This window comes from Cyanistes caeruleus, chromosome 25 (genome assembly GCF_971803275.1).
Source record: "Cyanistes caeruleus chromosome 25, bCyaCae1.hap1.1, whole genome shotgun sequence".
Classification (NCBI taxonomy): Eukaryota; Metazoa; Chordata; class Aves; order Passeriformes; family Paridae; genus Cyanistes; species Cyanistes caeruleus.
In genome coordinates this window covers 1,563,112-1,579,280 of record NC_141725.1, presented here as the reverse complement: position 1 = coordinate 1,579,280, position 16,169 = coordinate 1,563,112, and the positions used below count along the sequence as shown (strand labels likewise).

Below are 16,169 nucleotides of genomic sequence, written 5' to 3'. Positions count from 1 at the left end.
GACACCCAGCACCGCCGTCTGCCCTTCCCGGCTGGCGTTCTCCATCGCTTGGCTGAGTACCCCTGGAAACGGCCTTTGTGAGCCTCTCGTGGGCAGCCCCTGACATCGAATCCCGTCGGATTAGCGAACGTACGGGATAAAAGCCTCGGCTTGGCGGCAGTTCTGTGCCGGGTGGGGGCTGAGGCGGTGGCCCTGCCAAGAAGGGACGATGTGCGGCCGGGTCCTGCCCCGGCTCTCGCTGAGGTCATGGCTATAGATAGCCCGGGAGGGCGCAGTGCCGAGGGCAGGATCCTCGTGCCCTTGCCAGCTGCACCGAGAGCCCTGTGGGCACCCGCTGCCTGGGAGGAGACACTGCCAGGGCACTGGGGGTTGCTGATGGACGGGTTGGCTGGGCCAGCCACTGGCCATCGCCAAGTAACAATCTGGTGCTGCAGGGTGTGACCCTGCACCTGCAGGGATGCGACCCTGCACCTGCAGGGATGCTCAGACCCAGCTGCTCTCCACCCTCCATGAGTGGTGAGTGGGGTCCTACAGCCTCCATTGACCTGGGGTGGCCTTTTCTGCCGCTTCCCACCATGTTTCTTTCTTCCTCTGCTCCCAAGCAAATGCCAGGCTGGGGCACCCTCACCCCCAGGGTGCACCCATGGCTGCAAGGCTGCTGGGTCGGGGAATGCAGGTCCAGGCTTTGCCCTCTCCAGCCACCCAGTGTGGGTGCAGCTCAGCTCCCCACAAAGCCAGGCAGGCATGTGCCCAGGGTGCCCCCACCAGCCCCATGGGGCTCTGGAGCGCCGGGGTGGCTGGGAAAGGCGTTGTTGATGAGGGCACTAAAAATAGAGTGGGACTGGGATCTTAATGGGACTTTGTGGGAAACCTGGAAACATTTTCTCATCCCCATAAATGAGTCCAGATGCATTAACGATGACTGCATCGCATCCTGAGGTACCGCCGGAGGGAACCGGGATGCGCTCACCAGTTTCCTTGCCTTGTGGTGGGGAATTGGTTGGAGAGAGGAGTCACCGGCAGCAGCCAGGGCCGAGCTGTGTCTGCTGTGTCCCGTGTAGGGACAGGAGTTTGCCCAGTGTCACCTTGGTGAGGACCTCAGACCCAATGCCAGGGTCTCTGTTACCAGCGCCCGTGGGCACTCACAGCTCTGCGTGTGACAGGCAGCGTGCGATGTGTACGGGTTGCTCATGGCACCATGGTCCTGTGAGCTTTCTGGAGCCCCCCCAGGCCCTGAGATGGCCAGGGACAGAGGGTGAGGTGATGCAGGAGGACTCCCAGTGCCAAGGCCAGTGGTGTTGGTATGCTGGTACCCCAGTGTGCCCTGTAGTGGCATCAAGCTGGTGGGATCCGGCCTGTCGAGGGGTTTTTCCTGTTCCATCGTGGAGCTGTGACAGAGGTATTGGCTCCCAAAGCGCCCGACCCCACTGAGGGACCTTGGACTCCCCTAGAGGATGGCTCAGGTCCAGCCTGGGCAAGTAGCCCAGGGCGGGTGGCTGTTGGAGCCCACGTCACGAGGCAGGTTGGCACGGCCGTCTCCGCGGTACAGCAGTGTCACTTAGCGGTTACGGCGGCACCAGGGAGGCAAGGGCAGTCCTGCCCTGGGCCTCAGTTTATATCCAGGTGGGGAACAGCAGCCAGCACGGGGGGAGGGCAGTAGCCCCCTGCCCAACCCGGGCTGCTGACCTATCACATGGGGGGACAAGGGGACCGGCCACAGCCAGCAGCCTCTGCACCGGGCACCAGCGGAGCCCAGCGTCCCGAACAGAGTCCCTTTGTGCAGGTCAGCCCCCACCCACTTCTGTCGCTTGGGAGGCATCCAAAACCCTCCTGAAATAGGACCCAGCCGGGCTCAGCCTTTGAATCTCCCCAGGAAGGCTCTGCTGAGCTGCCGAAAGCAGATGAACATCCCCCTTCCACCCTGTTGAACCAGTCCCATACTTCAGTGCTCGGCGTGCAGGGCCTGGCCAGGCTCAGAGCTGACCCTTTGGGGACACGCCCAGCCCCTTTGATCTCCAGGCACCACCCCATGCCTCAGTTTCTCCGTCTGTCTGTGGAGGGTCCTGGCAGGTTGTCCCGAACACCCAGGGAACCGATGAGGTGCTGGAGGAGGGGCTGAGCCCTTGGCACATCCGTGGCACAGCGGAGGCACCGAGGCTGTGGGGGGGCTTATGAACTCTTCACCTCCAGGGCCCTGGGGTGGCCGATCCTCCTGCAAGGTCTCTGATTCTGCGGCAAAAGGCCGGGGCTATTTTTAACCACTGACTTGCTCCAGGGATTGGATTTGCAGCGGAGTGAGCCCTGCAAACTCATCACGGCACTGCCCATCATGGGGTGCAGAGATACCCCCAAGCACCAATCCCCCCGAACAGGCACCCCCAGCAGGGATCTGGGGAAACCTCTCTGCACCCCTACACCTTTAATGGTGCACAATGGGGGGGAATTAACCCCCCTCAAAGGGTCAGGACAAAGCAAGCAGAGCTAAAAATATGTTGGGAGAGAAATAAAACCTCCTGCGTCAGGGGCTAAAGCCGGGCTCAGAGCCCTGGGCCTGGCCCGGGGGGGCTGGAGAGACCCTTTCTGGTGGTGCCCCCTGCCCAGCGCAAAGACGGTGCTACCAGCCCCAAGGCATCTCCTGCCTCAGTTTCCCTCTGTGCTCCTGGAGGCAAACTCCGTCCCTGGGTCACATCCTGGCAGCTCCCAGGCTGAGACCCTGGGATCTGGGCAGTGTTAGGTCTCGGACACCACAGCCCCCGCCATGTGCCAGGAGCAGGGATGGGGGGGACAGGCCACCCCCAGGGCCCCACGCTGACGCAGGGCAGGGTGGAGGAGCTAGAGGAGCTAGCAGTGCCAGGACCCGTTGGCAAAGTTTTTTTTTTCCCAGTTCCATAAAACATTTCCCTTCCTTGGAGCCCCGGGGGGGTTCAGCTGGGAAGCCACGTGGCTCTGGTGCCGCTGGCCATGGGATGCTTCCCAGGACGAGGGGACATCTCCTGTGCAGCTTCCAGACCTCTCCCAGACCTCAGCAGTCACCATCGCATCCTCCTCTTCTGTGGGCTGGCCTGGCAGGTGACGTGCCTCAGTTTCCTTATTTTTGGAAAGGCAGCGCCTCACTCTGGGGGCAGGTGGGGTCACCCTGGGAAAGCGGCTGAGCCGTCGGCTCCCAAACTCCAAAGGGGAAGTGCAGAGATGGCGCACGGGGAAACTGAGGAACCTGGGAAGTCCGAGTGAGTCTCCAGGGAGGCAGCGAGTGCCTTTAGGCTCTCACACCGCCAAGCCTCCCTCCGCAAAACCCTCTTGGCTCCTTCACCAGCCAGTGCTAGCCATGTTGCTACTGGATACATCCCTGGGGTATCCGTACCCCTCCCTGCATGCTCGGCAAGCTGCTCCATAGTTTGGAGTGCATTTGGGAAAGCCGGGGACCGGCAATGGCAGTTGTTGCCGGGGTGGGGGTGTACGCAGGCAGACCAGAGGCGGTGCTGGGCACGATGTCGGGGCACGTACCGTGCCGCCGGAGAAGCCCCCTCCGGCTCCATCCCACCTGGGCCACCCCCAGCTGCCGTCTGCAGAGCGGGCTGTGCTGGCTGGCGGGGGCCCAGGCAGCGCTGGCACCGGAGCCCGGGGCTGCCAAGAGAGCTGCTTTTCTTCCTGCTGTTTTCCAAAGCAACTGGCAGGTTCTCTGCCGCCGCGGCCTCCTGTGACCCGCGGCCTCGGCGCGCTCCCCGCGCCCCCGCTCGCAGCCGCAGCACCTGCGAGGGCGAGCACGGGCACCGCTCCTGCCCTGGCACGTAGGCACGGGCAGGTGGGCACCGGCCCGGCCCTCGAGGGCCCTGGGGACCTGCCTGCCCCGGGGTGGCTCAGAGGACCAGGCGGGCGGTTCTGGGCAGCACCAGGTGTGGGGACTCCAGGGCGGCTCAGTGAGGGGTGGGTGGTCACTGTGATCCCGGGTGAGCACCAGGGGCTGTACTCGCCCACCCATCCCCTCCTGGGCTGGTCCTGAGCGGGGCTGAACATCGCGACAGCAAATGAGGGGTGGGAGCCCCTGTCTGCCCCATCTCTGCTCCCCCTTCCAGCAGAACGTGTAGTGGGAACAGCTGACCCACAGCCCCAGCCACGTGTGGATGTTGGCCGGGGGATGCTCTTGGCTCTGGGATGAAAAAAGAAGCCACAGGCTCTGGAACAGAAAAGTTGTGAGGAGGCTGCACGGTGTCCTGCCTTCACCTCCACCTGTGCCAGTGGTTCCAGCCAGATGCCCTGGGCACCACGAGGCTCTGTGGCCCGGCGTGGGCTGCAGGAGGGGTTTTGCAAGTGAGAGGCTGGATCAGCCAGGAGCTGGGGGTGGGGGGGGACAGAGTGTTCTGCCCCACGGGCAGCTATGTCGTGGGGCCGGGTGTGCACAGGCAAGGCCTGCACAGCTCGTACCTGCCCTGGGAGCCTCAGCTGCCCCCGTGCCCCCTCGCTGCCCCCTCGCTGCCGCTCGCCCGGGCAGGAGGAGCCGCGTTCCGATGTGGAGCAGGCCGGGACGCCCGGCCGCGCCACACTGGCGAGCAGCAAAAATTATGAATAAGCTCTTGTTAATAAATACTTTATGATGAATCCAAATAGATTTCCTCCTCTGGAGCAATTATTGTAAAATGGGCTCTAATAGGGTGCAGGGCGGCCCCGGGAAGGGCTGGGTGCCTTTCAGGGCCTAAGTGCCTCCTTCCATCCCCTCTAATGAGCACTTCCCAATCATTTGCATCTGTCTCGGCAACAGGTCTCATTACCAGGTTAACTCATTACCCAGAGCCGCTTCGGCGAACAGTTATAAGCGGCTACCAGAGGCTCCGTGCTCAGGGCATCCGCGGGCTCTGGCGAGGGGAAAGCAAATCCCCGCTGTGCCCTTTTAAGGTACCGGGATTTTCAGGATTACCGTAACCCCTGTAGTCGCATCCTTCCCCCTACCCCGCCACGGCTTCCCGTGGGGGCACGGAGCCCGCCGTCCGACTTGCCAGCCCCTGCCCGGGCTCGCAGGGCCGCGGGGAGCGGGACCTGGCAGGAGCGGCGGCCGTGGGAGCCGGCAGCAGTTCGGAGGTGTGCGGCTGCTGGAGGGGCGGCTGAGCATCCTTTCATAGAGTGAACCCTCTGTGGTCTCTGCAGGGCTGCGGTGCAGCGAGGTTGTCCCGCTCCTCCCTGCAACCGAGGCTGCGCTGGTGGGGAGCAAAATCAACTGCCGAGGTGTCTGACCCCTCCCGTCCCGCTCCTCCTCCTCCGCCCCTCACCCCAGCGCCTCCCCCGTGAAAACTGCTCGGGAATTTCCTGAGGAAACGTGGTTTTTTTCTCATTGGAAAATTCAGGCTGTTTCACTGAGCCCGACCTGTTTGGGCAAGGCGCTGGAGCGGAGGATGCTCGGAGGGTGGCCAGCTCATGCCGCGGTGCCTGTGCCAGGTGCTGTGTCCCTGCGTGGCACGGAGCATCCCCTGTCCCCAGGGGGTGAGGCTCCGGGAGCGCGGAGCCCCAGCGCTGCCGAGCCGGTGGCAGAAGCACGGGAAGAGGCAGCGCCTCCGCTGTGTTCCTTCCTAATCCCTGGCGCTAACAAACGCTGGGCTGCGGAGGAGTTAATCCCCCATGGCATGCCCAGCTCCACACAGAGTATCCCTCCCTCCTCTCACCAGTCCACCGCAAGACAGAGCCGGGCCTGACCCGTGCCTCAGTTTCCCCTCACAGCACCTGGCATGGAAAGCTAGTGCTCCAGCAGCCCCTGGAAAGGGGGTGCAGGGGGGCCCGGAGCGGGGCCGGCAGCACCCGACGCAGGCGTGCTCCTGCCTGGGTTGCAGGGCTTTACAAGCCTGGGTTGGATGAGGCCCAAGCGCAGGCTCTGCTGCCAGATTCCCATCCGGAAATGCCCCGGGAGCAGCCTCGTCTGGGGTATTGCAGCACGTCTCTGCTTCCCAGCCCCGCAAAGGAAAAACAGCAGGAGAAACACTTAACCAGTCCTTTGCCGGCACTCGGGCTGCTGCGTAAGGGGAACCCGGTGGGAATCTGGGCCTGGGACGGACAGACAGACGGTGCATCCCTGTCTTTGCCTTCCCAAGCGGATCCGGTGTGAAGCCGGCTGGTGCCAGCCGGGATGATGTGCCCGGCCGAGGGGCTCATTGGCTCCACGGTTGGGGACGGTCCCCGCGTCCTTTAGCGTGTCCCCTCAGCCCCCAACAGCAGCCGCTCCCGTGTGCTTGTCCTGCTGCCCCCCAGCCGCCCTCGCCTGCCCTGCTAAAGCGGCTTAACCGCGGCATCGCGGCGCGGGTTAAGCCGGCCGGGAGGGAAAGTTGGCCGGGGCTCATTGGCTTTGGGTGCCGCTCCCGGCCCGCCGTAATCCCGGGGAAGCGGGGGAGGGGGGCTGCGATGGCTTCGGGGGCACCGAGGGCCGCAGGGGCTTCTGCACGCAGCGGGTTTTTGTAGAGTCTCGGTTGTGGGTCCAAGTGAGAACTGCAAATTCTCGGCACCGTGGTGGGGGAGGGTACAGAAACTGGGGTTCGCTGCTGCCGTGCCGAGGCAGAGCACCGAGCACCCCCTGACCCCACAGTGAACACAAGCAGCACCCAAGGGTGCTGCCTCACCCAACCCGGATAACCTGGTTCCTGCCACGCTTCCCTGCAGTGGTGCCTGGGGTGGCACTTCCCAAGCGGGAGAGCAGGGATAGGGACAATGGCGTGGTGTCCCCCCGGCCCTGCGGCCAGCCCTGCCGCCGGCAGCCTGGGGAGGGTGGCGGGGCCAGGGGATGGCAGCAATTTGTCGGGCTCGTCTGAATAACCGGCCACCAAGGAAGATCAGCCGCCCACCGCCCTGGCCAAGTATTGTTTTTGGAACTCACTGCTGCTTTTTTCGGCTCCTGTCTTACTTTTCTTTGACCTTCTTCTCTGATTTAAGACACATGCCCAGCCCTTGCCCAGCTGCACTGAATTAGCGGCTGCTGCTGGGGAGGGAAGCGGGAACCAGACCCTGTGGCCGCCCCGGGAGCAGCCGGCAGGGCCAGGCTCCCCAGGCAGAGACGGCCCCTCCAGGCAAGGAGGGGTTCCTCTGGCAGGATGAATCCCCTGGCCAGGGACGGGGCCCCAAGGTGACGATGGGTTTGCCTGCAGATTTGGGTCGTTATGGGTACAATGGGCTACCCAAAAAGGGGGCAGTCCCCTGTCCCTTGTTGGGCACGGGAGGGACACCTGTGGGGCCACAGCTCTGGGTCCAGAGAGGGGCTGGTGGCCCCCAAAGATGGCAGGGTCTGTCCCATGAGGAAGGATCTGTGCTTGCAGTGACTTTTGTGGGGTTAGTGGGGCTGTTCCAGGGGCTGGGGCTGGCAGTTGCTGGTGCTGGGTTCAGAGACAATGAGGTCTGTACTGAGACATCTGTGCAAGGTCACAGCAGTCTGGGTAGGGGTCACTGGTTCAGGGGACACCCATGGCTGTGCCATGGGACCCATGCTGGCTGTTGTCAGGTTTTGTGCTGGGGGAGCAGATTTAGGGTTAATGGGACATGTCCTGGACTTGGGAACAAGTGGGAGTTAGCAGGGTCTGTATGGGGCTGGTCCTTGCTGGGAGCCTGTTTCAGGGGACATTGTTCCCTCCAGGCAGGGTCACTCTGGGACACAGCTGCTTCAGCCAGGGAATGGCATCACTGCTCTGGGATGAGTGGGGCCAGATCTGGAGCACTCACCCCATCCCACAGCCACAGCTCTGTCCTTTGCCAGCTCCTGCCGGTGGCCACCTCCTCACCTCAGAGCAGCACTTGCCCTTGGCACCCTCCGCAGGCTTGACTCTGTGGCATGGCAGTGGCAGTTGTCACCAGCCACCCCCCTCTCAGCCCTGACACCCTGTAGCAGGAATCCAACTGAGCTCCTTCCTCCTTCTCTTCCTCCTTCTCTTCCTCCTCCCCACAGTCATGAGGGACCCCAAGGGCCAAATCCTGCCTTTGAGGACCAATTTGGTGCTGCCCTGGCTACACACGGGGATGTTCAACCCTCTGCCTGCTGCTTTCCAAGCTGTGCTGCTCCTCACCAGGAAGGCTCCCAACACTTTTCCATCCCATGGTGGGGTTGTGGGCCCCCCGGCCAGGAAGCACTGATTTTCCAAATTGGAAAAAAAAAATGGGATGCGGGAAGGAGGGGCCAGGGAGGGGGATGCATTTTCCTTGTTTTCTTTTTGGGGCCGGACTCATCCAGCAGCTCTCACCAAATGGAAAAAGGCAGTCAGAGCACGCCTTGTGTGCCGGGCCAGGCGCCAGCCGCCGGGCTGGCTGCAACTGGGGCGAACTGGGGGAGTTTCCCACTGGTCCAGAGGGAGTGGAGAGATCCAAGGCACCTACAGCTCGAGCGGCAGCACCCAGCATGCTGCAGGCATGGGGGACCCGACACTGGGGTGTTGTGGCCTGGCAGCGCCTGACGCCGGCACAGAGGCTCTGGTGGGCACAGTGTCAGCTGGGATTTCAGGTGGGATTTCTCCACCTGGTGGGACAGATCCTGGCATGCAGATCCTGCAAAGGGGAGAGGGTCCAGGTGCTGCTGAGGTGGCCAACCTTGTGCAGGTGCCTGTCCCCCTGCAGCACTGGCTCCAATATTGCCCAGCCACTCCCCGCAGGTTGTTGGCCTGGTAAAATGGCAGGCAGTGGGATTTATGGAGGTCTGCTCGATTGGGATAACCTCTCTGTGTGGTGAGAGGACCCACATCCCTGGTGGGTATGTGCCTCTGCCAGTTTTCTCTTCTGGTTACACTGGGACACAGCCCAGTGAGAATGATCCTGGCAGCCCCCCAAGCCTCCGCAGCCATCCCGGGAGGGAGCTTGGAGGGACTCGGCCAGGAATGACCCCCTGTCTCTCTGCTCCACAGGATGAGTTCCACCCCTTCATTGAGGCGCTGCTCCCCCACGTCAGGGCCTTTGCCTACACCTGGTTCAACCTGCAGGCCCGCAAGCGCAAGTACTTCAAAAAGCATGAGAAGAGGATGACGAAGGATGAGGAGAGGGCGGTGAAGGATGAGCTGCTGAGCGAGAAGCCGGAGGTGAAGCAGAAATGGGCCTCGCGCCTCCTGGCCAAGCTGCGCAAGGACATCCGGCCCGAGTGCCGCGAGGACTTCGTGCTCTCCATCACGGGCAAGAAGCCCTCGTGCTGCGTCCTCTCCAACCCCGACCAGAAAGGCAAGATGCGCCGCATTGACTGCCTGCGGCAGGCGGACAAGGTGTGGCGGCTGGACCTGGTCATGGTCATCCTCTTCAAAGGGATCCCGCTGGAGAGCACCGACGGCGAGCGCCTGGTCAAGTCAGGCCAGTGCACCAACCCCATCCTCTGCGTCCAGCCCCACCACATCAGCGTCTCTGTCAAGGAGCTTGACCTGTACCTGGCGTATTTCGTCCGTGAGAGAGGTGGGTGCTTGTCTGCATGCAGGGCAGAGCCTGGCTGTGCCCTGCCACAGCCAGCGCCGGGGGGATTTGTTTTAGTTTTCCCATCCCCATCTCTAGCTGGGGACACTGCTCCCGAACACCTTTCCCATTACAGACCTTGCAGTGCTTCCCTGTCTCCAAACTGCTTCTCGGGTGGGTGCCCCCAACCCTGGCCCCTGTTCCCCAGCCATGACAGATCCCAGGTGCCCAGGAGCAGGAGGATGCAGAGGTCCCTGAGCATGCTCCTGTCTCTGGGCATTCCCAGCATGGAGTTTTGGGGGTTAAATCCAGAGCTAACCCCACATCCTGCATCTAGCTGAGAGGAGTGGGTAGGCAGCCTGGGCAAGGAAGGGGCAGTCTGTTCCTAATGCATCTCCAAGGGCTGGAGCTGGGAGAGGTCCAGCAGTGCCCATTTGCCATGGGCTACGGTGCCAACCCCTCGATGGCAGAGCAGGGACAGGGGCAGTGAAGTCAGGGCACAGCAGTAACATGGGTGGGGGCAGCTCCTAAGGGGATGCTGGTTCCAGCCCTTCACCTGCCTGGGGGTCCCATGAACTTGCTGGGAGAACTGGCTGCTTTCATTGCAGCAGGGATGCAATGAAAAATCAAAGATGTCAATCAAAAGGGGGAAATTGAGTCATGATGTGCAGTGCAGGCAGCAGGTCTCAGTTTGGGTCCCTGAGCCTTTGTCCTCACCACCAGCTCATGTCATCTCCCCGCATGCTGGAAAGGGGAAGCTCCTAAGTAGATATTTTACCTGGGCAGGTTTGTTGTCCCTGGCTGGTGACATGCTGGCACAGACACCCTGCCAGCAGCTGGGGTCCCCCACAGACCCTGCCAGCACCCCCAGGTGTGTGAGGAGCCAGGGGAGATGCTGTGTGATCCCAGGTGACGGCTGGGCTGCTGCACAGGGCTCAAACAGGAGGGTCTGTGATTTGCAGCCCATGGGGTGATCAAGGGGTTCATGGCCACCTCTGGCCAGGCCAGGCTACCCAGGTGTGCGGGGGTAGCAGCATATTGGTTCCCACTGGCAGCACCTCCTGCCCATGCCACACATGTGGGTGATGTTCCCTGGCCCCGTGAGCCCACCCTTATCAACACCACAGCAGAGGGAACATGGGACTGGTGGCTCTTTTCCTGGTACTGGCCAGAGCCCAGGGACAGACAGTGACACCACAGAGGCCACCGTGGTGCCGGCAGTGCCAGCAAATCAAGTGCCAGTGTTGTGAATCAGTGTGGGCACACGCTCTGCCCAGCCATCCGTGGGATATGCTGGGTGTCACTGGGGAAACTGAGGCAGGGCAGGCATGTGACCTCCCCCTACTCAGGGGAGGGGTTTGGCAGGATTACCAGGCTCTCGTGGCTTTGGGGAAAAGCAGGGCACAGCCACCAGCAGGGAATAGCTAGGGCCAGACCCTGCCCCAGGGCCCATGTGGGACCCTGGGCTGGTGTGGGGCATGTTCGTGGTTGCACACGCGTGTGCAGCCGGGAGCTGCCTGCCCAGCCGTGTCTCGTAGGGTGTGAGCACATGTGCTGCCAGCACCACACACCCGTGCCCCTGCACATGACTCCAGGGCAGCAGGGACCCAACGGGGCCTGGCACCACCGATTCCCAGCAGGGCACGGGGAAGGGTGGGTGCTCTGCTGGGAATGGGGGGCCCAGGGTGCAGGCTGGGGGCTGTGGGTGCCCTGTGCACCTGGGCAGGGAATGGGGTGTCATGTACTGGGCTGAGATATGGCTGTGCTGGGCTGGACTAGGGTGCTGCATGCTGTGCTGGGGCACCCTGTACTAAGATGAAGTTGCTGCATGCTGGGCTGGACTGGGAGCGCCCTGTGCTGGCTCAGCTGGAGGTGCAGTGTCATTCTGGGCTGCAGTACCCTGGACTGGGCTGAACTGGGAGCACCCAGATGCTGGCCTAGGAGCCTTACAGTGGCCAAGCTGAAGGCAGGGACCAGGACCCCCAGGGACGGGGTCCTCATGTGCAACCTGGTGTGCCTCACTGAGGTGCTGTGCTGGCAGGTTCCCTGGCCATGCCGTGTCCAGCTGCTGTCCCTGGGAGGTGCCAGCTGCCCCTCTACCACCCTCCGCCCCTCCACCGGCGACCTTGACCCCAGTGTCTGGGTCCCCAGCAGCCGCAGTCACCTGACTGTCTAATTGGGAACACAGCGGCTGTAAATACTCTCTGATAAGGCCTGGCAGCCTCTCACTTTCACTGTTAAGGTCGCTCTGGCCCTGGTTAAGGGGGCCCAGGATGGGCCAGGAGCAATAGTGTGGGACCCCTGGGGTGCTGCAGGCTGGTGGGTGCTTGGCATGGCCCAGTCCCAGCCCACAGTGGGCACATTCCGTCAGGCTGTGGCTGATGGGGGGGTGGCCTCCAGCCTCCCACCTTGGTGGGGAAACTGAGGCAGGAAAGAAGCCACCACATCGATGGGACCCTGCACGGCGTGGCCAGGCTGGTGACAGCACTCGAGGGGTGCTGGGGATCACTGTACCACAGTGGGTTCAGTGAGCTTCTCCCTGCCCGACATGCTGCCCTCCTGCTCCCTCCTAGCTGCTCCTGCCCGGCACACTGCCCCTTCTTACCTGCCTGCTCCTGCCCTCTCCTGCCTCCTCTCACCTGCCTGCCCGCTCGCTCGAGCCTCCCGCAGCATCCCCAGCCTCAAAGAGAGGGGGCTGGGAGGGTCTCTCCCACGCAGGGCCCCCCGGCCGGGCAGTCCGGGCTCCCCGCAGCCCCCGCAGCCCCCCGTTATCAGCCCGAGCACGTGCGCCCGCGCTCCCCCGCCCCCGCCGCCCGCTTTTGCCGGTGTCAGCACAATTTCCCAGCCGCTGCTCTGGCAACGCCGGGGAGGCGGGGGATGGAGGAGCCCCCGGCCCTGAGCTCCCCAGCCGCGGTCTGGGGCAGCCTTGGCAGGGGCTGAGCGCCCTGACGGCCCCCCAGGCCCACGCCAAAGGCGAGCTCTTCCCCCGTCCTCGGCTTTCCGTGCCCCCGGGTGGGCAAACTGACTCCTGGCTGGGGGGAGGTCCCGTCCCAGCCCTGCTGGCCCCGGGGTTCAGGGACTGACGGGCGCCTGGGTCCTCCCCAGAGCTGCACCAGCCCTGCTCTCATCCTGCACCCAGCCCTGTGACCGCCACCCCCGGCACCTTTGGGGCAGGATGGGATCGGGATGGGTGCGGGAAGGGCAGGGGATGTGAGCAGGGTTTGATGCAGGGATGAGGGCTGGATGCAGGATGAGGGCTGGATGCAGGATGAGGGCTGGATGCAGGGTGGGAGCAGGGCTGGATGCAGGATGGGAGCAGGGCTGGATGCAGGATGAGGGCTGGATGCAGGATGAGGGCTGGATGCATGATGGGAGCAGGGCTGGATGCAGGATGAGGGCTGGATGCAGGATGGGAGCAGGGCTGGATGCAGGATGGGAGCAGGGCTGGATGCAGGATGAGGGCTGGATGCAGGATGGGAGCAGGGCTGGATGCAGGATGAGGGCTGGATGCAGGATGGGAGCAGGGCTGGATGCAGGATGAGGGCTGGATGCAGGGTGGGAGCAGGGCTGGATGCAGGGTGGGAGCAGGGCTGGATGCAGGATGGGAGCAGGGCTGGATGCAGGATGAGGGCTGGATGCAGGATGGGAGCAGGGCTGGATGCAGGATGAGGGCTGGATGCAGGGTGGGAGCAGGGCTGGATGCAGGGTGGGAGCAGGGCTGGATGCAGGATGGGTGCGGGATGGGTGCGGGGCTGGGTAAGGGCTGGGCTGTGCACACCGCAGTGGGGGAGGGGACGGCGCTGCAGCCCAGAGCTGGGTGTGCGGCGGGGGGGGCGGGGGGGCTGGGGGGAGCTCGGAGGTCGCTGGTGAAAGTCAAAAGCATTGCAGTAAAATGGTAATCAATCTCCCCAGCCGATGGTGCCAGGACCTTCGGAGCATTACGGAGAGATTCCTCCCAGCAGCTCCCGTCGGCAGCAGCCAGTCTGGGGTGGGGAGGGACGGTGCCCCCCTCCCTGCACCCTCCCGCTAGTGCTCACCACCTCCATGGGCTGCCTTCCTGCGCCCTCACCTATGCCTCAATCCCTGCATCCCCATCTATGCATCCAACCGTCCTTGAATCCCCATGCTAGTAGGTCCCGTCCTTGGACCCCCCCAGCCCACCCAGGCTCCCAGAGGCACAACAGGGGCAGTGCTGGCCCCTCACACCCTCTGAGGTTCTCTGCTCAGCGGGGCAGGGGGTCGAGGCTCTGCCCTGCAGTGAGCTTTTCCCGGCATTGCCCCTTGGCTGAGGCCCCAGGCCGAGTGGGGTGGGAGCAGATGGGTGCCCAGGGCAAGCAGGCAATGGGCCCCAGGGTGGCATCGAGCTCCTGGCAGCCCCGGCCGTGCCGCCGCCAGCGGACAGCACCTGGGGGGAGGCAGGGACCCCCGTGCTGTGGCAGCATCTGCGTCTCCCACCGCCTGGCAGCCCTTTATCTCCCCCCACCAGCCTCGCCGCTGGGTGCGGCGTGAGGCAGATGGCACCAATCTGCCGGGGAGCCCGTGCCAGGGCTCTCGTCCCAGGCGCGCTGCGGCCGTGCCAGGCCGGCCGTGCCAAGCGTCTGCTCAGCCCCTCCAGATGGAGGGGCAGGCGTTTCCCCGGGCACCGCCGCTCCGCCAGCCCCCGCGCAAATATTTATCGCCAGGGTCGTGAGAAGATTGATGGCGTTAACAATATTTGGGATCTGTCATTCGCAGAGCTGGGCACCGGCGGGCAGGCAGGCTGGAGAGCCCCCCCAGCACACAGATGAACACGGCCAAACCTTCCCCCTGTTTCTGGTATCTCTACTCCCAAACAGCCAGAGAGGCCGGGCTTGAGGGGAACGAGGTAGGCAGAGCCCAGCAATCCCAGGAGGAGATGACCCCCCCCACCCCGGGAAACGGCACCAGGGTACGAGACAGCAGAGAATCCTCAAGGGCTGGGCTCCTGCCCTCGGGGCTGCGCGCTGCAGAAGCGGGATGGGAGGGGGCTCCCCAGGGTGCCACCCCCTCGCCACCCCTGTCTCCTGCAGCGTCACTGCCCGGGCTCCCGCCGTTCCTGAGCCCGGCCCCGCTGCGAGCCTGGCTCTGGCACGGCCGGGGCGGTTTCCATGCGCTCGAGTCTCCGGATCGATGTGCCGGCGACCTTGGGGAGGTCAGGGCTTCCCCGGCTCTCCCGCAGTGCGCCGAGCCGGCGGCGTGCCGGAGCCGGACGGCTTCCCCGCAGTGCCCGCTGCCAGCCCTGGCCTCGCGTCACCGCTGGAGCCACTTGCGCCGTGCTCAGCCCGGCGGCCCCGGCAGCGTCAGCGGTGCCTGCCGGGGACCTGGCACAGGCTCCTGTGCCGCCGGAGGGGACAAGGGGCCAGAGCGGTTCCGCGCACCGTTAGGCACCCGATGAATAAAAGATGAGCGAGCTCCTCTCACGAGCACCTGCCGTCCCCCGCCCTCGCCACCCGCCGTCCCCCCGCGCTGGCAAGCCCCGTGCCCTCCCCGGGGCCGCAGTTGCCATCCTGGCCGGGTTCCCGGCTTCGTGCTGCGCTGGCAAGGGACAGCTGGGGCGGCAGATGCCCACGGTGCTCCCTCCTGCCCGTGGCCGCGGGAGGGGAGGGGAACAGACGCCGGCAAGCCCCCGGTGTGCCCCTACATCCCCGATCAGGGTTGGCATTGCCAGTTGGGGTATGGAGATAGTCCCCTCTCACACTGGCCCCTGCACTGGGGCCTTGGCCAGGCCTGGGAAGGGCTTGAAGCTGCCGCCTCAGCCCTGCGTGGTGGCGATACTGGGGCTTGTTTTGGGGGAGAATCGGAGGGGCCATGGTGGGGGCCCATCGGACTCCGGGGGGAGGCTGACTGTGCTGCGGGGCTCTGCCACGGGGCTGGGACTGGTGGGGCAGCAAGATAGCGGCAACATATTTCCCTTTCCGTGTCCCTTTTCCTTTCCCTTTCTCTTCACTTTAATTCCTTCCTCCCTCCCTCCCTCCCTCCCTTCCTTTCTCTCCTTTCCCTCTCCCAAACGTCTCTCCTCTCTCCCACCCCCTCCCTGCAGCTGCACCCCCAGGTGCCCCCAGCCCAGGGAGCAGGGACTGGATGCCAGCACCCCGCAGGGGAGAGTCCCAGGGAAGGGGGGGCTCAGCCTTCTCTTTGTCTGTCCCACTCTCCCCATCCCTTTCCCCGCTGCCATCTGTCCCCGCTCGCCTCCGCGGGCGCCGGCAGCCCTGGATGGAGCCCAGGCCTGGCAGGGCTGAGCGAGGGGGCGGCCGCGCCGCCCGCCTGGGGGGGTTCCCCCCGGCCGCTGCCATCTCCCCGTGCCGGCCGGGGTCGGCCGAGGACAAACCCGCTCGCTCCCAGCGCCGCTCGCTCGCAGCCGCCGGCCAACGTGCTCGAGCCTCGCAGGCTGCAGCCCGGGCCAGCTGGCCGCGGCCGGCGTACGTGGCAGCGGGGCGCGTCCGTCCCCCCCGCGCCTCGGGGGATGCCTCCGGCCAGGACCTCCCCGGGGCTTCGCTCGGCAGGGGGAGGAGAAGCTGCCGCCCCCGCAGCGTTCGTGGCTGAGGCCCAGCAAAGCCGCCTCACCCCGGCGGCCCCGCAGCGCTGCGGGCATGGCGGGGGGCGCCGGGGGCCGGGCGTTATAAAGAGCGTGGAGGGGGGGGGGTCCCGCAGCCCGGCCGGCCCGGCTCAGCCAGGATTTACCAGGCACACGCGGCGGTTCAGGGTGTTATATAAAGGAGGTTACACAAGCAGGACTGTTCCGGGTTTATGTAAGGGCCACCCCAGCC

General features: G+C 64.6%; 1 protein-coding gene across 9 annotated transcripts in view; it reads left to right on the top strand.

Annotated features, from left to right (window-relative positions):
• Positions 1-16,169, top strand: part of NFIC (nuclear factor I C) — a 42,479-nt gene that overhangs the window by 10,229 nt on the left and 16,081 nt on the right. For 6 of the 9 annotated variants that reach the window (XR_015279115.1, XR_015279113.1, XR_015279114.1 and 3 more), the window contains exon 2: positions 8,856-9,387. Coding sequence is in view for 6 of the 9 variants with exons in the window: in XM_086862389.1 (XP_086718515.1) it covers positions 8,856-9,387 (532 nt within the window). In the remaining 3 variants the exon portion in view is untranslated. Of the gene's footprint in view, positions 1-8,356; positions 8,459-8,855; positions 9,388-16,169 lie in introns of those variants that run through there. The other 3 variants (XM_086862392.1, XM_086862391.1, XM_086862394.1) reach the window with 2 other exon arrangements.